Raw genomic sequence first — 27,167 nt, 5'->3', positions numbered from 1 at the left:
GTCAGAGGTAGCCAAAGTCTTCATCAAACGTTTTTTTTATTATTATTTTCGGAAACCGTTCACACAACATGTTTCGGGGAATTTTTTCAACTGAGCCACTCTGTCACAAAGGGTTAACAGGTTTTTTTTGGTTTTTTTAAGCTGTGTGAATCGTACTTTTTACTTTCACTTTGTGCTGGTCATCTAACCGTTTCTCCTTTCCGTTCTGCATGCAGGACTTTCGTCATATTCTGAGCGGACACCGAAAGGACCCCATTATAGGTCTATGGGGTCTTGAGGCTCTGTTACGCCTTAGGTCTCAGTTATCTGCAGAATCCGTCCTTTCCGTTCTCCTGCTCCTCAACGGAGCCGGAGAACGGAAAGGAGAAACGGTGATGTGAAAGGAGCCTAAATAGACCTCATCTCTAAATTACTAAAAGGTCATAAACAGTTATTTAAAGGGAGTCTGTCACCACATTTAAGCATATTAGACTGATCAAATAGCGTTATATGTGCCACCCCGAACTTAAAAACTGTACCTTTGTTGTATCTAATGGAGTTTTCTTTCAGCCAAAAATGAACTTCTAATATTCTGTAAATGCGCCCTCTCAAGTGCCCAGGGCGGCGTCTCAATCCTCCGAGCCCCAGGCAGCACCTCCTCAACGGCTCATAACCCCGCCCTCCGTGCGCCTCTGCCCGCCCGTTTACTCTCCTCCTCTCTCCTTTTCCACTGCGCTACGAATTTGACCGCGCAGCAGCTATTTGATCAGTCTAATATGCTCAAATGTGGTGACAGACTCCCTTTAAAGGCTATGTACATCTATGGGAGCAATTTTTTATTATTGCATTGTACATATGTTAAAGCTAAAAATCCATGTTTTTAATTGGTCTTTATTAAAAATATGGAGCCCTTTTTTCTGTACAGAGCTGAGATGCTGTAGTAGAAGCTTGCAGCGTTTTGGTGTCCATCTGACAAAACTAAGCCAAACGACGTTCTGAGACACAATGTAAGTCATTGGGGACGGATCCGTCCTCCATTGACTTTTAATGGTGTTCAAGACGGATCCGTCTTGGCTTTGTTAAAGATAATACAACCGGATCCGTTCTGAATGGATGCAGACGTTTGTATTATCTGAACAGATCCGCACCAAACGCGAGTGTAAAAGTAGCTTTAGGCTACTTTCACACTAGTTTTTGCTGGATCCGGCAGGGTTCAGCAAAAACGCTTCCGTTACTGATAATACAACCATCTGCATCCGTTATGAATGGATCCGGTTGTATTATCTTTAACATAGCCAACACCGATCCGTCATGAACTCCATTGAAAGTCAATGGGGGACGGATCCGTTTTCAATTGTGTCAGAGAAAACGGATCCGTCTTGCTCCGCATCCCAGGACGGAAAGCAAACCACAGCATGCTGCGGTTTGCTTTCCGGTATGAGAACGGAATGCATTTTGGAGCACTCCGTTCTGTTTAGTTATGTTTTGTAATGTTTTGACAATGAAATGGGGACAAAACGGAAGCGTTTTTTTTCTGGTATTGAGAACCTATGATAGATTTCAATACCGGAAAACTTTAACGCTAGTGTGAAAGTAGCCTAAAATAAGTGTTTATGACCTCTAATTTATTAAGAGATCAGATTTATTAGATGACCGGCACAAGGTGAAAGTGAAATACTAGTCACACAGTTAAATAAAAAAAACAAAAAAAAACCTGTTAGCCCTTTGTGACAGAACAGCTCAATATTTTTAAGAAAGGCCAAATCGGAAATATGTTTTTAGCCAATAATGAGTAAAATGCAATCATAAACTAAAATTGCCCCTAAAGGTATATATAGCCTTTAAGCCACATTCTTATCAGTAAGATAAGAATTGAGCTATAATGAGTGTTTCTAAGGTCAGAGATCAGAGATAAGGAGCATTCAGCTGAGCTGCCTGACTGAACAGAGTGAAAATACAGATCCTGCTACCAGATAAACTAAAGGCTGCAAAGAGACAGGGGTTCAAAATCAACACTAATTGAAAAAAACATTTTTAGGTCAAAATGTGTAATCATTTTGACCTAAAAAAAAATTTTTCAATTAGTTTTGATTGTAATATGCAATAATAATAATAAAAAAAATGACCCCAAAGATGTACATAGCCTTTAAGAATATGAACACCTTTTGGGGGCAATTTTTATCATTGCATTCAATCCCTTTTTTGTCAAAAAAAAAATTCAATTAGTCTTTATTAAAATTTTCCAATAGTTTTTTTCTCTACAGCTTTCAGTTTCAGTGCATCGGCAGACTGTTGCTTCTCCTCCTCAGTGAATCAGAGTGCTTTTTTGGCGGCTTGACCTGTAGCCCTTATTTGTCCTTTCCTAGCAGCTCATAAACACTTATCAAAGCTATATTCTTATCAAACTGAAAATACTTCAGCTTTAATGAGGGCTTCAAATGAAGCTGCCAGAGAAGCACTCTGATTCACTGAGAAGAAAGAATCTGCAGATGCACCATGTGCAATACACCCATATCCCCCCCCCCCCCCCCCCCGCCGTGATCCCTCTATATAGTATAGTGCAATACACTCGTTTTCTAAATAGTGAAGGGAAATGTATGCAAAACATATGCAAACTGACACTTCTTTGGCAAATGTCAATTTCATGGGGGCCTATGGACATGTTCAGCATGTGCAATTGCAGCTTTACCGTCATGTACACGGAAACAAAATTGAAGTGTGAATAGCCACCTTCATGGCAATTTTTTATGATTGCATTTTACTGTTATTTTCGGAATCCAGTCATCTAACGGCTCATATGTTGCTCTAATCTCATGACCTCATAAACCCTTACTTAAGCCATATCCTTATCAGTTTGATAAGAAGTGAGCTATGAGTGTTTATGAGGTCAGAAGATCATACATAAGAACTACACGAGCCATCAGATGATGGGATTCAAAGACAACAGAAACTGTCTGCAAACAGACAAATTTTTTACCCTGCATCTCAATCTCAGAGCATTTTTAATAAAGACCAATTTTAGTCTAAAATTAGCAAGATGCAAGCAATCATTAACACAAAAAAAAACGCCATTCGGAGGTGGTCATTTAATAAACCTCATCTTTAAACTACCAAGAGGTCATAAAAACGTATTTAAAGGGGTACTCCGGTTACCATAAATATAACTTATGTTTTAGACTAATTCATCATCAATAATTATTCCTCCATTATTTTGGATGGAGGAATGCTGCGGTATTATCTCCGTCCAAAATTCCGGATCAGTTGCATTAATTTACATTGAATTGTATTAGTATTAAAAATAATGCAATGTCAGATCGGTCCTTCCGATCTGCGCATGCAAGTGTGAAAGTAGCCTTAGTGTGCTGGTGATTACCGAGTAGAGGGGGCGTGACTGGACTGTGATATCAGGCAGCCAATCAATAAACATCAACACTCACAGCAGGAAAGCTAGGGATTGTGGGGATTGTAGTCATTGAAGTTTTGTGAGGGAAGATGATACTCAGTGTGTTGCAGGCTCACACAGGAGCTAGACAAATGGATTGCAAGGTAAATTGAAGCTCGGGTTATATGTATAAGTATGGGTTCGGGTTGTCTCACTTCAGTAAGTGGCATTTATCATGTAGAGAAATGTAATACCATGTAATACAAGGCACTTACTAATATATTGTGATTATCCATATTGCTTCCTTTTCTGTCTGGATTCATTTTTCCATCACATTATATGCTGCTCGTTTCCATGGTTACAGACCACCCTGCAATCCAGCATCGGTGGTCGTGCTTGCACAATATAGGAAAAAGCACTAGCCTATGTGCGCTCCCATGGCCTTGGCCACCAGAGAGGCTGACGCTTTTTCCTATAGTGTGCAAGCACGACCACCACTGATGGATTGCAGGGTGGTCGTAACCATGATAACGAGCAGTGTATAATGTGATGGAAAAATGAATCCAGCCAGCAAAGGAAGCAATATGGACAATCACAGTACATTAGTAAGTGCCTTGTATTAACTTTCTCTACATGATAAATGCAACTTGCTGAAGTGAGACAACCCCTTTAATGCTGTTTTTCAAAAATTACGTTACTTTAGCCACGTTCTTATCAGTAAGATAAGAATAGAGCTATAGTGAGTGTTCATAATGTCAGAGAGCAGAGATAAGGGGCCCGTCAGCTGCTGGTCTGACGGAAAAGACAGAAAATCCAAAGGGTGCTTCTAGAGCATGTCAGCTCTGTACAGAAAAAGGATGTCATATTTTTAATAAAGACCAATTAAAAAAATTATTTTTAGCTCAAAATGAGTACAATGCAATAATCTAAAAAAAAAATTGCCCCCAAAAGGTGTACATAGCCTTTAAATAGTCCAGATACAGTTCTGACTGCTTTTCTTGTGCAACTGTAACCCTAAACAACATACAGAACTTCTGAATGTACGACACTGCAGCACTCTCCATCCCATGGCCCCGGGGAGTTCTTGGGGAGACTTACATACTGAAGACCTTTCCTCTGGAAAGGTATCTGATTAGTCAGCTGTTTGGCGAGCACCGCGGTCTTCCCTCAGCTTACCCTAGGCCAGTGACGTCACGTTCAGCAATCACATGACCTAAGAGCAGCTCAACGCCATAGAAGTGAATGGGGCCTAGGTGCAATACCAAGCACAGCCACTATACACTGTATGGCGCTGTACTTTGTGAGCAGGGAGAAGGCCACGGCGCTACTGTAATCACTGCTGCCTTCTCAAAGCGGTCCTGGGTGTCCTACCCTCAACAATTAGATACTAATGACCTATCCAGAGAATAGGTCATCAGTGAAAAAAACTCTCAGAAAACCAATTTAAACCTAAGACTGGGTCTATAGGGGTACATTGCCTACTCCATAGTTTCACAAACTGGAGACCAGTGACCTACTGACACCTTATAATCAGCATCACGTAGGTAGAAAATCTAGTAGTATTAATGGTATAAATGTTTTACCATAGACTTCATAACAGGGTGCTAGCACATGGCTGCGGCCAAGCCACGAAAACGGCACACGGATTACCACTAATTGCCAGAACCCACCTGTACTTGCAGTGGTTTCAAGCTACACAGGCCCTAAGAAATCAAGGGGGCTTTCCCTGAAAATCAATTAAAGGGGTTCTCCGGGATTTTGATACTAATGACCTATCCTGAAGACCGGTCATCGATATGTGATTGATGGGGGTCCAGCTCCAGGCTCGCCACTGATCAGCCATATGAAGAGGCCGTGGCGCTCCATGAGAACATCAGCCTCTTCCTAGGCCATGTCTCAACACGTTCATCGGTCACGCGGCCTAGGCACAGCTCAATTTCATTCAAGTGAATGGGGCTGAGCTGTGATACCAAGCAGGGGTGCTATACAATGGAGGGCGCTGTGTTTGGCAAGCTGCGGGGCTTGCCAAATCTCCAGTGAGCACTGCGGCTTCCTCAAACAGCTGATCGGTGGGGTATCGGGAGTCGGACCATTGCCAGTCTGATATTGATGACCTCAGGATAGGCCATCAATATGAAAATCCTGGAAAATCCCCTTTAAAGGGAACCTGTCACCAGGATTTGGGGTATAGAGCTGAGGCCATGGGCTGCTAGATGGCCGCTAGCACATCCGCAATATCCAGTCCCCATAGCTCTTTGTGCTTTTATTGTTTAAAAAAAACGATTTGATACATATGCAAATTAACCTGAGATGAGTCAGAGCTTGAAAATATGACTCCTCTCAGGTCACACAAGTAAGATATGACTCTTTTTATGTTAATTTTCATATGTATCAAATCGTTTTTTTTACACAATAAAAGCACACAGAGCTATGGGGACTGGATATTGCTGATGTGCTAGCGGCCATCTAGCAACCCATGTCCTCAGCTCTATACCCAAAATCCAGGTGACCGGTTCTCTTTAACCCCTTCTCACCCCAGTGCTGTAGATGTAACGGCACTAGTAGGGTCTTTAAAGATGGTTCCCACTCGCAAGCACAGCAGGTATCATAGCCGCCGGGTGCCTGCTGTTTTAAACAGCAGACACCCGGGGCTAATCTCTGTGATCGATGAGAACGTCGATCGCAGACATTTAACCCATCAGATGCTGTGATCAAATGTTACAACGGCATCTAGGAGCTAAAAAAACAAGGAGAGCATGCTCCTAGGCTTGCAACAGGTCCCCCTAGCAGGGATCAGGAAAGCTGGATACAGTGTGCGGGGCAGGGCTCCACAGGAACATAGTGAGATTTCATAGACTTCAATGCTAATCCCTATGATCCCTATGGGAACATGAAAAGTTTTTTCCCCAAAAATAAAAATAGATAAACAAACATAATGGGCATTACCGGGTGCAAAAACACCCATGCCATTAAAATATAAAAATATTTATCCCATATCGCAAACAGCGAAACGGAAAAAAAAAATCACAATGGCTGATTCGCCATTTTTGGTCACTTTACATCCACCAAAAATTTGAATAAAAAGTGGGCAAAAAAAGTCATACGCAGTGCAAAATAGTATCAATGAGAAGTACAGATCAGGCTACTTTCACACTTGCGGCAGAGTGCTCCGGCAATCTGCATGCAAACGGACAGCATTTGTAGACTGATCCGGATGTGGATCAGTCTTAGAAATGCATTGCAAGAAAGAACCTGCCTCTCCGGATATCATCCGGAGAAACGGATCAGTTATATATTTTTTTCACGTTTTTACCGGTCTGCGCATGCCGTTTCCGGCACTAATACATTTCGGCAACTGATCCGGAACTTTGGACGGAGATAATACTGCAGCATGCTGCAGTATTTCCTCCGTCCAAAACGCCGTTCAGTGACTGAACTGAAGACATCCTGAATGGATTTCTCTCCATTCAGAATGCATGGGGATAAAAACTGATCAGTTCATTTCTGGTATTGAGCCCCTAGGACGGAACTCAGTGCCGGAAACCAAAAACGCTAGTGTGAAAGTAGCCTAACCCAGTAAAAAATTAGCCCTCACACAGCTCCGTACAAATAACTACAAAAAAGTTAAAATACATTTTTATATTTTTCAGTATTAAAACAGTAAGAAAAACTAGACAAATGTGGTATCGCTGTAATCGTACTAACCCAGAAAAATAAAGGGAACAGGTCAGTTTTACCAAACAAACCCCATAAAACTGTGGTGAAATTGTGTTTTTTTTTCTTCCAATTCCACTCCATTTGGTACTTCTTTCCAGCTTCCACTACATCATATGTAAACTGGATTGAAGGTTCAGTGGTCTCCTAAGTCATGCTATGTCATAGGCCTCATTCACACGACCGTAGTTTCTGTCCGCATCCCAGTCGCATTTCAATGAGGCCACAAAAGACGCGGCTAGCACACTGTGTAAGTCCGTTCCGAGGCCCCGCAAATAAATTAGAACATGTCTAGTGTTGAGCGAACTTCTGTTTTAAGTTCGGCGTCTAAAGTTCGGCTTCCGGTTAGCGGAGAATCCCGATATGGATTCCGAATTCCGTTGTGGTCCGTGGTAGCGGAATCAATAATCGGCCATTATTGATTCCGCTACCACTGACCACAACGGAATTCGGAATCCATATCGGGATTCTTCGCTAACCGGAAGCCGAACTTTAGACACCGAACTTAAAACAGAAGTTCGCTCAACACTAAGCATGTCCTATTCTTGTCGGTCTTGCGGACAAGGATAGGACATTTCTACAGAAGTAAAAAAAAATGTTGGCGTGCACTCGGCTGGGATCCGTGATTTGCAGACAGCAAAACACTTATGGCCGTGTGCATGAGACCTTAAAGGTAAACTGTCATTTTTTATTTTATTTGCTAGGCATGTATACCTGAGTTAGTCTGTCAATGATTGCCAAAAGATCTGTAATTACCTTCTAATAACCGCTTTCATTAATGTCCCCTGTCACTTTCCACTGCTCCCTTAAAAGACCGTTGCTAGGACTTGTCTTTCTTCCTTTTAGTATAAACAGAAGACGGAGGGGCGGTCCTTCACACTGCATGCCTGCATTAAGCTTCAGAGTGAGGAGGCGTGTCTCTCAGTAATCCAATCTGATTGGCTGGCAGGGAGCTGCTGGCTACAGCCGTTGTGTATGGGAAGTGACGGAAAGCAGTTTTGGCCTCAGAGAACTGTCAGAGGAGCCATCTTGAGAAGGTCCTCATAATGTAAATGTTTAAACAGCCGTATTTAAGGGAAAAACTCAAGGAAAACAGTGGTATGTGAAGAAACTAAATATTGCTTTATGCATAATGCTGCAGCAGCAGTAACATATGCTAAAATAGATTTTTTTGATGAAAACATGACAGTTAACCTTTAACTAGCAGCTTGCCACTGAGAGGCCAGGACAGCTCCCGTCAGGAATGCGAGGTGGACTCCTGGCAACTCATTACCATATGGCACATGCCTACATCTCCTGAGACTTGATTTGAGTCTTTGATGACCATAACTTCGGCCAGGATTGCAAGAAGCCGCTACTGTAATCTTACTGTGTAAAGGATGTCAGGGCAAGTACAGCTACTGAGCCCTACCATCATACGCAAAGCGACTGTCACATTGGAGAGTCATTTTAATTCTTTTTAAAGAGGCAGATTTGCCATGTAGAAATCTAGGAAATTAAGACACACTAGCAGTACAGCCTTCCAGCAAAGAATGTCGGGAATCGGCCGGAGAAAATACAGTGCGCGCAGCGGTATTTGTCCAGCCGACTCTCGTCATAGGTTGCAGCTAGATCTCCACAGGTCCCCATTATAGTGAATGGGTCCGGTGGGCATTCAGGAAGCATTCAGAAATGCCGGATCCAGAGTTCCCCAATGGAACAGCCTGCCTGATCGATTTACTGCTAGTGTGAAACTAGCCTAAGGTGACAACTCTGTGAATGCTATAATGCCACTTTTGGATAATTAAATGCGTACCTAACCTTTCAAACTTTGCATTAATCAATAGTACAATCTGTACATGAGTAATAACGTTACATCTGGCCACTATATGACTTGTATTTGGCTTCTTTTTTTTTTTTTTTGCAGTTTTCCCCATGCATGCTGATTATCTAGTTTGTAGAACTCGCAGAAAGTAGAGGAGAATCTGCTTCCTAACCTTCTCTTACTCACTCAGAAGACCAAGGATCATGGAAGACATCACAAGAGTGGTACTGACCTATATGGTTGTAAATAAAGCACTAGGACTGAGATATAAACTTGCTATTTAGCTGGGCAGTCTTTTTGTCTGTGCCTGTCTGTTCCATCTCATTCACTCCTGTGTACTCCTCCCCTCTCTCTATGGACTTGTACTAACATGTTAGATCCTTCTGTGGACTGGATCTGTCCTGAACTGGTTTAAAGGACATTTGTCAGCAGATTTGTACCTATGAAACTGGATGACCTGTTTCATGAGAAAAATTATGTTTTAATATATGCAAATGAGCCTCTAGGAGCAACAGGGCGTTGCTGTTACACCTAGAGGCTCTGGTCTCTTCTCTCTATTTTCACTGCCTGGCCCCGTCAATCAAAATGGAGAGGGCGTATCAGTTGACCTGAGAGCAGAGCCTCTAGGTGTAATGGTAACGCCCCCGTTGCTCCTAGAGGCTCATTTGCATATATTAAAACGCCATTTTTCTCAGCAGTTCAGGAACATATGAACATGGGACCAACACAGATGCCTTCAGCTGCCAAGTGCACATGTAACAGGTCAGCCAGTGTCATAGGGACAAATCTGCTGGCAAATGCCCTTTAAAGAGAACCTGTCACACATGTGAACATGGTATCTGAGCTGCACGCAGATTGATATATAGATTTATGGGAAAATATTCATTAAAACTTGTAATTTATACATTTAAAGGGAACCTGTCACCAGGATTTTTGGTATAGAGCTGAGGACATGGGTTGCTAGATGGCCACTAGCACATCCACAATACCCAGTCCCCATAGCTCTGTGTGCTTTTATTGTGTAAAAAAAAAAAAACGATTTGATACATGTGCAAATTAACCTGAGATGAGTCAGAGCTTGAAAATATGACTCCTCTCAGGTCACACAAGTAAGATATGACTCTTTTATGTTAATTTGCATATGTATCAAATCGGTTTTTTTACACAATAAAAGCACACAGAGCTATAGGGACTGGGTATTGCGGATGTTCTAGTGGCCATCTAGCAACCCATGTCCTCAGCTCTATACCCAAAATCCTGGTGACAGGTTCCCTTTAAATTCCTGCTCATTCTGAATTCTGAAGTCCAGGAGGAGGTCCTATCAGTGATTGACAGCCTTCCTTCTAGGACTGTGTATACAGAGAGCTGTCAATCACTGAAAGCTCCGCCTCCTGGACTTCACAGCTCAGAATGAGCAGGAATTTAATTATTATTATTTAATTTTCTCACTGATAAGACATATGATAAAGTTTATATACGTTTATGGTCAGTCGTACTATTGATTTAATGCAAAGTTGTGTGAAAAGTTAGTGACCATTTAAGGACTTCAAAATGGAAATGTCCACCTTTGTAATTAAGTAATCATAATGCAACTATAATAATAATAAAAAACTATTGGAAAATAGTCTTCATTAGAAATAATGTACAGTTGTGTCTACAGCTTCTTTGCAGATTGATGTGTCTCTATGGTAACAGACTTGAGCCGGCTCTTGCTGCCACACTCCCATCTGCCCCTTTCTCTTATTAAAGGGGTTGTCTCACTTCAGCAGATGGCATTTATCATGTAGAGAAAGTTAATACCAGGCACTTACTAATGTATTGTGATTGTCCATATTGTCTCCTTTGCTGGCTACACTAATTTTTCCATCACAAGATATACAATTCTCATTTCCATGTTTACGACCACCCTGTCATCAGGCATTGGTGGTCATGCTTGCACATTATAGAAAAAAAGGCTGGCCTCCTTGGTGGCCGGGACATAGGAGCGTACATAGGCCGGGGCTTTTTCCTATAACGCTCAAGCACGGCCACCGATGTTAGATTGCAGGGTGGTCGTAACCATGGAAACCAAAAGTGAATAATGTTATTTAACCCCTTAAGTACCAGGCTCATTTTTGGCTTTGCATTTTCGTTTTTATCTCCCCACGTTTCAATAGCAATAACTAATAAAAATTTGTTCACATAGCCACATAATGGCTTATTTTTTGCGGGACAAGTTGCTTTTTTTATTTATTTATTTTAAACGGCACAATTTAATTTACCATTTCTGCTATTGGAAAACAGGAAGGGGGGGGGGGGGGGGGGAAATCTTTGTGGCGTTTGTACCGGTACGTCATGGTGGCTTAAAGGGAACCTGTCACCTGGATTTTGTGTATAGAGCTGAGGACATGGGTTGCTAGACGGCCGCTAGCACATCCGCAATACCCAGTCCCCATAGCTCTATATGCTTTTATGGTGTAAAAATACATATGCAAATTAACCAGAGATGAGTCCTGTCCCTGACTCATCTCACGTACAGGACTCATCTCAGGTTAATTTGCATATGTATCAAATCATTTTATTTCCACAATAAAAGCACACAGAGCTATGGGGACTGGGTATTGCAGATGTGCTAGCGGCCATCTAGCAACCCATGTCCTCAGCTCTATACCCAAAATCCCAGTGACAGGTTCCCTTTAAGGGGTTAAAAAGTAGTCTAGCCAGCAAAGGAAGCTATATGGACAATCACAATACATTAATAAGTGCTTTATATTAACTTTCTCTACATGATAAATGCCATTTGCTGAAGTGACAACCCCTTTAAGATACAAGAAAAAGGGACAGACAGGAGGAGGACTGCATGATCGGACAACACAAGGTTAATAGACAAGCTGTAGAGAAAAAGAAATTAAGATCATTTGCAAAGTTTCTTTATTTTTTTATATATTAGGCCAATAAAATATGATGGGTGTTCTAAAAATTAAAGGGGTTCTCCGGGAAGAAGGACATTTTAGCAACTTGCAGGATAACAGGCCGAACTGGATGAACAAATGTCTTTTTTTGGCCTTATGTACTATGTAACTGCGCACAACCAGGCATAGGATTCAGCCAGTTCCCGCAGGTTCTCCAGATCCAGTTGTTAAAATTAGGGTCCATTCACACGTCCGTAGAATGGGTCCGCATCCGTTCCTTAATTCTGCAGAACCGATGCGGACCCATTCATTTTTAATGGGGACGGAAAGGATGCGGACAGCACACATTTCCAGTCCGCGGCTCCCGAAAAAAATAGAACCTGTACAATAGCGGACAAGAATAGGCATTTCTATAGGGGTGCCGGCCCATGGACGTGTGAATGGACCCTTACAGCGGCAGCTGGAGAGGAGCGCTTCCATTCCATAGTTTAGCTCCTTAGTTGGGCGGTATGTGTGTGTAGTGTGTATATGGTGTATTTATGTATGTGTACCGTGTATATGGTGTATTTATGTATGTGTACCGTGTATATGGTGTATTTATGTGTGTGTACCATGTATATGGTGTATTTATGTATGTGTACCGTGTATATGGTGTATTTATGTATGTGTACCATGTATATGGTGTATTTATGGGTGTGTACGTGTATATGGTGTATTTATGTACAGTGGGGGAAATAATTATTTGACCCCTCACTGATTTTGTAAGTTTGTCCAATGACAAAGAAATGAAAAGTCTCAGAACAGTATCATTTCAATGGTAGGTTTATTGTAACAGTGGCAGATAGCACATCAAAAGGAAAATCGAAAAAATAACTTTAAATAAAAGATAGCAACTGATTTGCATTTCATTGAGTGAAATAAGTATTTGAACCCCTACCAACCATTAAGAGTTCTGGCTCCCACAGAGTGGTTAGACACTTCTACTCAATTAGTCACCCTCATTAAGGACACCTGTCTTAACTAGTCACCTGTATAAAAGACACCTGTCCACAGAATCAATCAATCAAGCAGACTCCAAACTCTCCAACATGGGAAAGACCAAAGAGCTGTCCAAGGATGTCAGAGACAAAATTGTAGACCTGCACAAGGCTGGAATGGGCTACAAAACCATTAGCAAGAAGCTGGGAGAGAAGGTGACAACTGTTGGTGCGATTGTTCGAAAATGGAAGGAGCACAAAATGACCATCAATCGACCTCGCTCTGGGGCTCCACGCAAGATCTCACCTCGTGGGGTGTCAATGGTTCTGAGAAAGGTGAAAAAGCATCCTAGAACTACACGGGAGGAGTTAGTTAATGACCTCAAATTAGCAGGGACCACAGTCACCAAGAAAACCATTGGAAACACATTACACCGCAATGGATTAAAATCCTGCAGGGCTCGCAAGGTCCCCCTGCTCAGGAAGGCACATGTGCAGGCCTGTCTGAAGTTTGCCAATGAACACCTGAATGATTCAGAGAGTGACTGGGAGAAGGTGCTGTGGTCTGATGAGACCAAAATAGAGCTCTTTGGCATTAACTCAACTCGCTGTGTTTGGAGGAAGAAAAATGCTGCCTATGACCCCCAAAACACCGTCCCCACCGTCAAGCATGGGGGTGGAAACATTTTGCTTTGGGGGTGTTTTTCTGCTAAGGGCACAGGACAACTTATTCGCATAAACGGGAAAATGGACGGAGCCATGTATCGTGAAATCCTGAGCGACAACCTCCTTCCCTCTGCCAGGAAACTGAAAATGGGTCGTGGATGGGTGTTCCAGCACGACAATGACCCAAAACATACAGCAAAGGCAACAAAGGAGTGGCTCAAGAAGAAGCACATTAAGGTCATGGAGTGGCCTAGTCAGTCTCCGGACCTTAATCCAATCGAAAACCTATGGAGGGAGCTCAAGCTCAGAGTTGCACAGAGACAGCCTCGAAACCTTAGGGATTTAGAGATGATCTGCAAAGAGGAGTGGACCAACATTCCTCCTAAAATGTGCGCAAACTTGGTCATCAATTACAAGAAACGTTTGACCTCTGTGCTTGCAAACAAGGGTTTTTCCACCAAGTATTAAGTCTTTTTTTGTTAGAGGGTTCAAATACTTATTTCACTCAATGAAATGCAAATCAGTTGCTATCTTTTATTTAAAGTTATTTTTTCGATTTTCCTTTTGATGTGCTATCTGCCACTGTTACAATAAACCTACCATTGAAATGATACTGTTCTGAGACTTTTCATTTCTTTGTCATTGGACAAACTTACAAAATCAGTGAGGGGTCAAATAATTATTTCCCCCACTGTATGTGTACCGTGTATATGGTGTATTTATGGGTGTGTACCGTGTATATGGTGTATTTATGTGTGTGTACCATGTATATGGTGTATTTATGGGTGTGTACCATGTATATGGTGTATTTATGTATGTGTACCATGTATATGGTGTATTTATGGGTGTGTACCATGTATATGGTGTATTTATGTATGTGTACCGTGTATATGGTGTATTTATGGGTGTGTACCGTGTATATGGTGTATTTATGTATGTGTACCATGTATATGGTGTATTTATGTATGTGTACCGTGTATATGGTGTATTTATGTATGTGTACCATGTATATGGTGTATTTATGTATGTGTACCATGTATATGGTGTATTTATGGGTGTGTACCGTGTATATGGTGTATTTATGTATGTGTACCATGTATATGGTGTATTTATGTATGTGTACCATGTATATGGTGTATTTATGTATGTGTACCATGTATATGGTGTATTTATGTATGTGTACCGTGTATATGGTGTATTTATGGGTGTGTACCGTGTATATGGTGTATTTATGTATGTGTACCATGTATATGGTGTATTTATGTATGTGTACCGTGTATATGGTGTATTTATGTATGTGTACCATGTATATGGTGTATTTATGTATGTGTACCGTGTATATGGTGTATTTATGTATGTGTACCGTGTATATGGTGTATTTATGTATGTGTACCATGTATATGGTGTATTTATGGGTGTGTACCGTGTATATGGTGTATTTATGTGTGTGTACCATGTATATGGTGTATTTATGGGTGTGTACCATGTATATGGTGTATTTATGTATGTGTACCATGTATATGGTGTATTTATGGGTGTGTACCATGTATATGGTGTATTTATGTATGTGTACCGTGTATATGGTGTATTTATGGGTGTGTACCGTGTATATGGTGTATTTATGTATGTGTACCATGTATATGGTGTATTTATGTATGTGTACCGTGTATATGGTGTATTTATGTATGTGTACCATGTATATGGTGTATTTATGTATGTGTACCATGTATATGGTGTATTTATGGGTGTATACCGTGTATATGGTGTATTTATGTATGTGTACCATGTATATGGTGTATTTATGTATGTGTACCATGTATATGGTGTATTTATGTATGTGTACCATGTATATGGTGTATTTATGTATGTGTACCGTGTATATGGTGTATTTATGGGTGTGTACCGTGTATATGGTGTATTTATGGGTGTGTACCATGTATATGGTGTATTTATGTATGTGTACCATGTATATGGTGTATTTATGTATGTGTACCGTGTATATGGTGTATTTATGTATGTGTACCATGTATATGGTGTATTTATGTATGTGTACCGTGTATATGGTGTATTTATGTATGTGTACCATGTATATGGTGTATTTATGTATGTGTACCGTGTATATGGTGTATTTATGTGTGTGTACCGTGTATATGGTGTATTTATGGGTGTGTACCATGTATATGGTGTATTTATGTATGTGTACCGTGTATATGGTGTATTTATGTATGTGTACCGTGTATATGGTGTATTTATGTATGTGTACCGTGTATATGGTGTATTTATGTGTGTGTACCATGTATATGGTGTATTTATGGGTGTTGCATATATATGTATATGTAAACGTGTCGTGGCGCGGGTTGTCCGCCCACAACCTGCCTCCCTAAGTTGAAGATGTATACTTACCGGCTCCCCCCCGCCTCCGGCATGTCCATGTTCTGGTTCCACAGTGTTGACATAGGGAGCAGCATGGGCATGGCCACAGGCAACACAACACCACTGAAGCCAGTCACTGGCTGCAGCAGAGTATGTGACCAAGCCCATTCAACACTGGATGTAAACACTGCGGGGACCAGTATATGGACACAGCAGGGGCAGCGCTGAGGACTGGAGTGGTGGGGAGCAGGTAAGTACAAATCTTCAGCTTCCGGAGTCAGGCTGTAGGCACTTGCTAAAATGCCTTCATTTCCGGAGAACTCCTTTGAATATTGATGACAGGATAGGGCATCATTTGAATAGGAGCGGAGCTGCAGTACCCCAGCACAGGCACTACACAGCAAATTGAACCTTCTGCTTCCGGCTCTATTCACAGTATAGTCTTCGGTGCCGGCGGCTGCCGTGAAGAGCTCATCAGGGGGGGGTGGCGGGATCTTGGACTCCCTCCGCACTGATATTGAGCCCCTATCCTGAGGACAGGCCATCAATATCTATGTCTGTCATCGATCATCGTTTTCCAGTGATTGCATTTCTTAGACAGACATGAAAATAATACATTTTCGGCTGCACATCCCGACATCTAAAAAGGGGGTTGTCCTGACAACGGGCAAACAATATAGGGAGGAATGATCTTACTAACGATCATTCATCCCCCATGCAATAGGAGGATTGCTCCATTTAAACATACTAAATAAGCGCCAATTGACATGCTAGATCGTCGATCTTTACTCATTTACGGCAGATTATCAGACTGTAATATTAATACCACAGCTAAACACTACGAGCAGTTTTAAAGATCAAACAAAAGAAAACAAAAAATAATCACTAAATCATCAATAGGTATTGAAGCTAAATATTTAGAGAGGGCCCGTCCCCTCGCCTGACTTGTCTGTTAACAATTCCACAGCATCTTCTCTTAGAACTCTTTGTTGTGCCATTCCTCTGTTGTTCCCACTAGAAATGGATACATAAATGAACAAGGAATTTTCTTTTTATGAAGACTGCAACTTGGGGGTGGGGTTGGCTTTTCTTATAGGGGTTCCCAGGAAATTATTTACAATGGATGATTACAACCTGTTCTAGTATATGAGCAGGACTGGTTGGTACCACTTGCAGAGCTGCCTAGGGGGGGGCTGAGGGGGTGGAGCCTCACTACACACTGCACTGCTCTACAACAGACTTGATGACGTGATCCTGCCTAGGATATGCCATCGGCTGAGCAGCCCGACAGGAACACTGTAGTATATATGCAAGTGCCTGAGTATAGTGTGTAGAGAGACCCCGCTGCCTCAAGCTCTGTAAGTGGAGGCCTCCAGTCCTGCTCACATTCTAGGATAGGTCGCTGGTGGCCATTTTAAATTATTCCCAGAGAACCTATTTAAGGAGACCAGCTCCATGAAAAAATAATATGCAAAGAGGTATCTCCCAGGGAACGAGAACCGTCTCACTAGTACAAACTTTTGGAAGTGGCTTCCTAGTTCTTAATTTTTAACAAACCTTAGAACATGACAAGGAAAAATAGTCAAGTCAAAGTGTTTTTCCATGGTGCTTGCCTCTCATCAGTACGGGGCAGGATTCTGGCTGGCTGAGTTAGTAGATGACTTGGACGCAGCATACAGAATGTCCTGGCTCTCCTTAAGGAGACCATATATGTATGGGGTCTCAGTGGCACTGGTCCTTGAGAAAATAAAATGCAAAGAGGTATCTCAAAGAGGAAAAAAGGTGTCTCGCTAGCGCCACCTTTTGGAAGTGGCTCCCTATGCGATAAAGTCTGACTTTGAACATCGGGGAATACAAGAACTTACTTAAACAGACATGTCAGGGGCGGTGGCAGGTCCTCTTTAAAGCGCTGATTCCATGAAAGCCCAGTGAAAGCCGTACCAGAGAGCAGGCAGCATAGCCGTGTACACCACACAAAGCAGATTACAGAGGAGCATGCTTTGAAGTTTTAGGCTGCAGAAAAAAAAAAAAAAAAAAGGCACCCGGAGCCAACCCTATAGGTAAGGAATGCCATGCAGACAAAGAGGGAACCAGAGAGAAAGCAATGGGCGTGCTGGTGGCACTCTCGCAGCTTGGGCTTACCATAGGTCTCCTGTCTACTCTCATCCCAAGTAGACTTTGTCTTCCTGGACGAACTCTCTGCACAACAGTGGAAGAGAGAAGGAGAGATGAAGATGCAAGGAGAACACCAGGAGAACGTCACAAATATATCAATTCACTGCAATGTCAAGAAATGTTCAGAATCGGGGCCATCAAGTCAAGAATCTTCCAGGAGCAGTGAAGGAAATCTGAAGCCACATAACATGGGAGGGTACATGGAATCGAAAATAATGTCCGCTGCCACAAATCACTGCAAGGAGGCATTTAGTACAGATATGCTCCTTGCAGTACAGATTATCCAGCGAGTCCAGCTCCAAATACTATAGACAGCCACGTTCCATCCCATCCATAGAGTGCAGACTGCCTGGGTATAAGTGATCAGGAGTATACCTACCTTCTTCAGGAATATGATGTCTGTCTACTGGCAAATCCTTCTCCTATCACCAATCTCGGACTACAGTACACAGAAATACCGGCAGAACCTCAGGCAGGTTTACTTAGCGGATTTACACAGAAACCATTCAAAATCCGACATCCTCACCAAGTCATGGGCGGTCAGGAGGATTAGCCATATTGAGCAGACCCGCGGCATATACAATTGTAATACTGCGGCAAAAATCCGAGGGTCAATCTCAGACAAGACATATTACATTTGTGGACAAAGACGGCTTATGGGAATTCCCACCAGTATCCATTGGATATGTGGTGCATGTTACATTGGATTGGGCGAGTCTCCCTGCTGGGTATCCTGAAGCTGGGACCCCCAGCAATCGGATCTATCAGCAAGTGTTCAGTTTTCCTGCAGCGCCACCACAGGGGAAATGAAGAATTACATGATGTCCAACAAATCAATGCACAGACATGAGAGAGGTCTAGACAACCCCTTTTACTGTCAAATGGTTAACATTCTGTGGTGCAAGCTGTACGATTGGAGGGGGGGGGGGGGAGGCGTGTCTCCAATTTTCGGGGTTCCTTATTCCAGGTCCCAGCTACTGTTCTACTATTTATCCCCTACCAGGTGGTTAGGAATACATGTTATTATCCGGAATAACATCTCAATTACTACAAGTTGTATATGTAAAGATTAAACTAGTGATCAGTTTATAGCCAGATTATATAAGCAACCTGCAATACCTAAAGTACAAAAAAAGACCCCCCCCCCCCTTTCACCACAGGTGGCGCCCCCTGCGATCAGACACTTCTCACTCATCTGTAAATAGGTGATAAATGTCGATTCTGCGACAATCCCACTGCAGCGTTAGACAGAATAAGGCTTCTTTCACACTTGTGTTTTGCCTGATCCGGCCGGGTTCAGCAAAAACGCTTCCGCCATGAATAATACAACCGTCTGCATCCGTTAAGAATATCTTTAACATAGCCAAGACGGATCCGTCATGAACACTGTGAACACAGTTGAAAGACAATCTGGGACGGATCAGTTTTCTATTGTGTCTGAGAAAACGGATCCGTTTTGCTCCGCATCCCACGCCGCACAGAAAAAAGCTGCTTGCAGCGGTTTGCTCTCCGGTATGGAAACGCAACCGATCGGAACGGAATGCATTTTGGGGCACTCCTTTCTGTTCAGTTCAGTTCCGTTTTTTCCCCCATTCACAATGAATGGGGACAAAATGGAAGCTCTCAATACCGGAAAAGTGAAACGCAAGTGTGAAAGTAGCCGAAGCCGTTTTATATCCTATAAAAGTCCTCACCCAGAAGGCCTCATGCACACGAACGTATTTTGTGTCCGTGTCCGTTCCTTTTTTTGGGGGGGGATAGGATGCGGACCCATTCATTATAATGGGTCTGCAAAAAATGCGGACAGCACACCGTGTGCTGTCCGCATCAGTATGTCCGCTCAAAAAAAAAAAATAGAACATGTCCTATTCTTGTCCGTTTTAGGCATTGTTACAAAGGATACGCAAAAAAAAAAAAAACGACGCATGGCATACGGATGTCATTTGTTTTTTTGCGGATCCGCAATTTGCGTACCACAAAAATCATACGCTCGTGTGCATGTAGCCTTATGCTGCAGCACCGAACTCTACCCGGAAATGTTAAAGAGTAGTTCCTGGATAGAGTAACGCAGTAATGTAGGCTTTTCAGACCATCAATTAGGAATGGAAACATGACTGAGAACTTCTGATTCAGCCAACAACTCTCTGTGTGGTCAGTTTAAAAGGCGCTCACCATCTACGTTCACCTTTGATGGACACACACCACCCACCCCCCCCCCAGACGTGGCCGGACCTACGGCGAGAAGCATACTCACCAGCTCCCTGTCACTGGGTTCCAGCTTCTTTGCTCCCCCACGTGTCAACATCTGCTTTAACTGCCACTGCAGCCAATCACTGGCCATAGCGGCGACACATCCCCCTTGCATCATGTGACCTATTTACGAGCCGCGAGGGAGACGTGTCAGCACTGCGGCCACTGGCTGCCGCAGCACACATCACTGGATTCTGAGGAATTGACAGACAGGGACCAACGAAAGACAGGAGGGCGAAAACTGGATTGGATTCATACTGGGATTTTTGGGGTAGGGGAAATTCTTTGTTCCAAACATCTTGTTCCAGCGCGTCTTAAATTGAAATCCTTTATTACATATCCATAAAAACAAGGGGTACAGTGCACTCAACTACTACGCGTTTCCAACCACTCGGGTTCTTGATCACAAACACAAGTGATCTGAAATGCATAGAATTTGGGTGGACCATATCCCTTGTTTTTATAGATATCTAATAACGGATTTCATTTTTAAGAAGTGCTGGAGCTTTACGATTTTTGGATATATTGACTGCTGTCTGTCTTTGGGTTTCCTGCGCTCTGGGTGCAGACCGATTACCACGTGGAGCTAACACGGTGAGTATCGCAATTCTTTGTTTGCTTAAAAGAGTTGTCCAAGATTATTATATTGACAGAATATCCTCAGGATAGGTCGTCATCAATATCCGATCGGTGGTGATCAGACGCCGAGCACCCCCACTGATCAGCTGCGGCTCCTTCCTGGGCCCGTGAAGTCACGCTCATCGATCACATGGCCTAGGCACGGCTCAGTCCGGTTCAAGTGAATAGGGCTGTGCTACAATGTATGGCGCTGTGCTTGCTAAGCTGGGGGCAGGCCACGCCGAGGCCTCCTCATATAGCTGACTGGCGTTGCTGCCGGGTTCCACTGATCTGTTATTGATGACCTATACTCGGGATAGGCCATCCATATTAAACAACCAGACAACCCCTTTAAGATCTTACGGGGTCATTTATTAAGGCTAGCGTTTTAGACGCGGGTTTTAATAAGCTCTTTAGCTGGCGTTGTATCCACAGAAGTTATGTAGAGGCGCCAGCTTTTCCATAACTTCGGCGCATGCACCGCCGGTCTAAATGTAAGACAGCTTCCTTGCCGGCTTAAATTCAGATCATTTTCTACGCCTAAGGCTACTTTCACACTCGCGTTTGGTGCGGATCCGTCATGGATCTGAACAGACGGATCCGTTCAGATAATACAACCGTCTGCATCCGTTCAGAACGGATCCGTTTGTATTATCTGTAACACAGCCAAGATGGATCCGTCTTGAACACCATTCAAAGTCAATGGGGGACGGATCAGTTTCATATTGTGCCAGATTGTGTCATAGAAAACGGATCCGTCCCCATTGACTTAGATTGTGTGTCAGAACGAATCCGTTTGGCTCCGTTTCTTCAGACGGACATCAAAATTCTGCAAGCAGCGTTCTGGTGTCCGCCTCTAAAGTGGAATGGAGGCAGAACGGAGTCAAACTGATGCATTCTGAGCGGATCCTTTTCCATTCAGAATGCGTCAGGGCAAAACGGATCCGTTTTGGACCGCTTGTGAGAGCCCTGAACGGATCTCACAAACGGAAAGCCAAAACGCCAGTGTGAAAGTAGCCTTATCTGTGTATACAGGGTGGCCAATTTATATGGATACACCTTAAAGGGCTTCTGTCACCCCACAAAAGTCTTTTTTTTTTTTTTTTGGATAGTTACATTCCTTATAGCGCGATATAGGAGAATATAATAGTCTTACTTACTTTCATGCGGCCGTTTCTTTAGAAAATAAAGTTTTATAATATGTAAATCGGGTCTCTACAAGCAAGTAGGGCGTCTACTTGCTGGTAGCCGCAGCAGAAAACCGCCCCCTCGCCGTGTTGATTGACAGGGCCAGCCGTGATCTCCTCCTCCGGCCGGCCCTGTCAGTATTTCAAAAATCGCGCGCCTGTGTTCATTCGGCGCAGGCGCTCTGAGATGAGGAGGCTCGTCTCCTCAGAACTCCCTCAGTGCGCCTGCGCCGATGACATCACCGAAAGAGAAGACGTCATCGGCGCAGGCGCACTGAGGGAGTGCTGAGGAGACGAGCCTCCTCATCTCAGAGCGCCTGCGCCGAATGAACACAGGCGCGCGATTTTTGAAATACTGACAGGGCCGGCCGGAGGAGGAGATCACGGCTGGCCCTGTCAATCAACACGGCGAGGGGGCGGTTTTCTGCTGCGGCTACCAGCAAGTAGACGCCCTACTTGCTGGTAGAGACCGGATTTACATATTATAAAACTTTGTTTTCTAAAGAAACGGCCGCATGAAAGTAAGTAAGACCATTATATTCTCCTATATCGCGCTATAAGGAATGTAACTATCCCAAAAAAAAAAAAAAGACTTTTGTGGGGTGACAGAAACCCTTTAATAAAATGGGAATGGTTGGTGATAATAACTTCCTGTTTGTGGCACATTAGTATATGTGAGGGGGGAAACTTTTCAAGATGGGTGGTGACCATGGCGGCCATTTTGAAGGCGGCCATTTTTAATCGGATTGGTTTTGCCCTAATGCATTCTGAATGGAAAAGGATCCGCTCAGAATGCATTGATCAGTCACCATTCCGCTCTGGAGGCGGACACCAAAATGCTGCCTGCAGCGTTTTTCTATCCGCCATGTGGTGCGGAGCAAGACGGATCCGTCCTGACACACAATGTAAGTCAATGACACAATCTGGCACAATAGAAAATGGATCTGTCTCCCATTGACTTTCAATGGTGTTCATGACTAGGGATGAGCGAACCCGAACTGTATAGTTCGGGTTCGTACCGAATTTTGGGGTGTCCGTGACACGGACCCGAACCCGAACATTTTCGTAAAAGTCCGGGTTCGGGTTCGGTGTTCGGCGCTTTCTTGGCGCTTTTTGAAAGGCTGCAAAGCAGCCAATCAACAAGCGTCATACTACTTGCCCCAAGAGGCCATCACAGCCTTGCCTACTATTGGCATGGCTGTGATTGGCCAGTGCAGCATGTGACCCAGACTCTATATAAGCTTGGGTCACGTAGCGCTGCACGTCACTCTGCTGATACAAGTGTAGGGAGAGGTTGCAGCTGCGACGTTAGGGCGAGATTAGGCAGATTAACTCCTCCAAAAGACTTCATTCTGTGATCGATCTGCAGCTGTGGATCATTGAAGTGCTAATATCGACTTGCTCACTTTTTTGAGGCTGCCCAGAGCGTTTTTAGATCACTTTTTTTTGGGGTGATCGGCGGCCATTTTGTGGCTTGTGGTGCGCCAGCACAAGCTGCCACCAAGTGCATTTAACCATCAACAGTCTGGTTATTTTGTGCTATATCCTACATCAGCTGCAGGCTGAGCCTGTGTCACCGAAGTGCATTTAACCATCAACAGTCTGGTTATTTTTTGGCCATATACTACATCTGGTGCAGGCTGAGCCTGTGTCACCCAAGTGCATTTAACCATCAATAGTGTGGTTATTTTTTGGCCATATACTACATCTGGTGCAGGCTGAGCCTGTGTCACCCAAGTGCATTTAACCATCAATAGTGTGGTTATTTTTTGGCCATATACTACATCAGGGGCAAGTTGAGCCTGTCACCCAGCGCCTAAAAAATAGACCTGACATTTCTATTCAACCAAATCTGTAGTGTTTGAGCTGGTCAAGTTATTTGTAGTGACCGTAAAAGCAGACTTTTTGTTCTGGGTTGAAAAACTATTCCCAAATTTGCCATTCTCAAAATAACTAGTTTCTGCTATATGAGGCCTACTTGAAATCTATCCCAAAAAGGATATCTTACATTGAAGGTGCTGATAGTGTCATTCAGAAAAATTTAACACACACGCTACCGTGCAGATAGAAGTCTGATTCTGTGATTAAACCTATACCTGTCGCACAGTGCAAAAAAAACCAGGCCTCACATCTCTATTCAACCAAATCTGAACTGTTTTAGCTGGTCAAGTTATTTGTAGTGACCGTAAAAGCACAGTTTTTGTTCTGGGGTGAAAAACTATTCCCAAATTTGCCATTCTCAAAATTGTGGTGAACGGGAACAATGAGGAAAACATCTAGTAAGGGACGCGGACATGGTCGTGGTGGTGTTAGTGGACCCTCTGGTGCTGGGAGAGGACGTGGCCGTTCTGCCACAGCCACACATCCTAGTGAACCAACTACCTCAGGTCCCAGTAGCCAGCAGAATTTACAGCGATATTTGGTGAGGCCCAATGCCGTTCTAAGGATGGTAAGGCCTGAGCAGGTACAGGCATTAGTCAATTGGGTGGCCGACAGTGCATCCAGCACGTTCACATTATCCCCCACCCAGTCTTCTTCAGAAAGTGCACAGATGGCGCATGAAAACCAAGCCCATCAGTCTGTCACATCACCCCCATGCATATCAGGGAAACTGTCTGAGCCTCAAGTTATGCAGCAGTCTCTTATGCTGTTTGAAGACTCTGCTGCCAGGGTTTTCCAAGGGCATCCACCTAGCCCTTCCCCAGGGGTGGAAGACATAGAATGCACTAACGCACAACCACTTATGTTTCCTGATGATGAGGACATGGGAATACCACCTCAGCACGTCTCTCATGATGATGAAACACAGGTGCTAACTGCTGCGTCTTTCTGCAGTGTGCAGACTGAACAGGAGGTCAGGGATCAAGACTGGGTGGAAGACGATGCAGGGGACGATGAGGTCCTAGACCCCACATGGAAAGAAGGTCGTGCCACTGACTTTCACAGTTCGGAGGAAGAGGCAGTGGTGAGACCGAGCCAACAGCGTAGCAAAAGAGGGAGCAGTGGGCAAAATCAGAACACCCGCCGCCAAGAGACTCCGCCTGCTACTGACCGCCGCCATCTGGGACCGAGCACCCCAAAGGCAGCTTCAAGGAGTTCCCTGGCATGGCACTTCTTCAAACAATGTGCTGACGACAAGACCCGAGTGGTTTGCACGCTGTGCCATCAGAGCCTGAAGCGAGGCATTAACGTTCTGAACCTTAGCACAACCTGCATGACCAGGCACCTGCATGCAAAGCATGAACTGCAGTGGAGTAAACACCTTAAAAACAAGGAAGTCACTCAGGCTCCCCCTGCTACCTCTTCTGCTGCTGCCGCCTCGGCCTCTTCTGCTGCTGCTGCCGCCGCCTCGGCCTCTTCCTCCGCCTCTGGAGGAACGTTGGCACCTGCCGCCCAGCAAACATGGGATGTACCACCAACACCACCACCTGCGTCACCAAGCATCTCAACCATGTCACACGGCAGCGTTTAGCTCTCCATCTCACAAACATTTGAGAGAAAGCGTAAATTCCCACCTAGCCACCCTCGATCCCTGGCCCTGAATGCCAGCATTTCTAAACTACTGGCTAGAGATGAGCGAACTTCTGTTTTAAGTTCGGCGTCTAAAGTTCGGCTTCCGGTTAGCGGAGGATCCCGATATGTATTCCGAATTCCGTTGTGGTCCGTGGTAGCGGAATCAATAATGGTCATTATTGATTCCGCTACCACGGACCACAACAGAATTCGGAATCCATATCGGGATCCTCCGCTAACCGGAAGCCGAACTTTAGACGCCGAACTTAAAACAGAAGTTCGCTCATCTCTGCTACTGGCCTATGAAATGCTGTCATTTAGGCTGGTGGAGACGGACAGCTTCAAACAGCTAATGTCGCTTGCTGTCCCACAGTATGTTGTTCCCAACCGGCACTACTTCTCCAAGAGAGCCGTGCCTTCCCTGCACAACCAAGTGTCCGATAAAATCAAGTGTGCACTGCGCAACGCAATCTGTGGCAAGGTCCACCTAACCACAGATACGTGGACCAGTAAGCACAGCCAGGGACGCTATATCTCCCTAACTGCACACTGGGTAAATGTAGTGGCGGCTGGGCCCCAGGCAGAGAGCTGTTTGGCGCACGTCCTTCCGCCGCCAAGGATCGCAGGGCAACATTCTTTGCCTCCTGTCTCCTCCTCCTCCTACTCAGCTTCCTCCTCCTCTTCTTCCACCTGCTCATCCAGTCAGCCACACACCTTCACCACCAACTTCAGCACAGCCCGGGGTAAACGTCAGCAGGCCGTTCTGAAACTCATATGTTTGGGGGACAGGCCCCACACCGCACAGGAGTTGTGGCGGGGTATAGAACAACAGACCGACGAGTGGTTGCTGCCGGTGAGCCTCAAGCCCGGCCTGGTGGTGTGCGATAATGGGCAAAATCTCGTTGCAGCTCTGGGACTAGCCGGTTTGACCCACATCCCTTGCCTGGCGCATGTGCTGAATTTGGTGGTGCAGAAGTTCATTCGCAACTACCCCGACATGTCAGAGCTGCTGCATAAAGTGCGGGCCGTCTGTTCGCGCTTCCGGCGTTCACACCCTGCCGCTGCTCGCCTGTCTGCGCTACAGCGTAACTTCGGCCTTCCCGCTCACCGCCTCATATGCGACGTGCCCACCAGGTGGAACTCCACCTTGCACATGCTGGACAGACTGTGCGAGCAGCAGCAGGCCATAGTGGAGTTTCAGCTGCAGCACGCACGGGTCAGTCGCACTGCGGAACAGGGGTCATTTTTAGCACTTTCAGGCCAGTCTCTTCGAAGTGACTCAGAGGGAGGTTTTTTGCAACACCAGAGGCCAGGTACAAATGTGGCCAGACAGGGCCCACTACTGGAGGACGAGGAGGACGAGGATGAGGATGAAGCATGTTCAGAGCGGGGTGGCATCCAAAGCAGCTCGGGCCCATCACTGGTGCGTGGCTGGGGGGAAACACAGGACGATGACGATACGCCTCCCACAGAGGACAGCTTGTCCTTACCTCTGGGCAGCCTGGCACACATGAGCGACTACATGCTGCAGTGCCTGCGCAACGACAGCAGAGTTGCCCACATTTTAACGTGTGAGGACTACTGGGTTGCCACCCTGCTGGATCCCCGGTACAAAGACAATGTGCCCACCTTACTTCC

The 27,167-nt window shown here is 44.4% G+C and overlaps 1 protein-coding gene across 3 annotated transcripts in view; it reads right to left on the bottom strand.

The window, feature by feature from the left end:
- Positions 1-27,167, bottom strand: part of ARHGEF12 (Rho guanine nucleotide exchange factor 12) — a 216,531-nt gene that overhangs the window by 149,568 nt on the left and 39,796 nt on the right. For 2 of the 3 annotated variants that reach the window (XM_040425180.1, XM_040425188.1), the window contains exon 4: positions 17,929-17,985. The exons of the other annotated variant lie outside the window; for it this stretch is intronic. In XM_040425180.1, coding sequence (XP_040281114.1) covers positions 17,929-17,985 — 57 coding nt within the window. The remainder of the gene's footprint in view (positions 1-17,928; positions 17,986-27,167) is intronic. 3 annotated transcript variants of the gene reach the window in all.

The sequence above is a fragment of the Bufo bufo genome, chromosome 1 (genome assembly GCF_905171765.1).
Source record: "Bufo bufo chromosome 1, aBufBuf1.1, whole genome shotgun sequence".
Lineage (NCBI taxonomy): Eukaryota > Metazoa > Chordata > Amphibia > Anura > Bufonidae > Bufo > Bufo bufo.
This window is presented reverse-complemented; position numbering and strand designations above follow the sequence as displayed.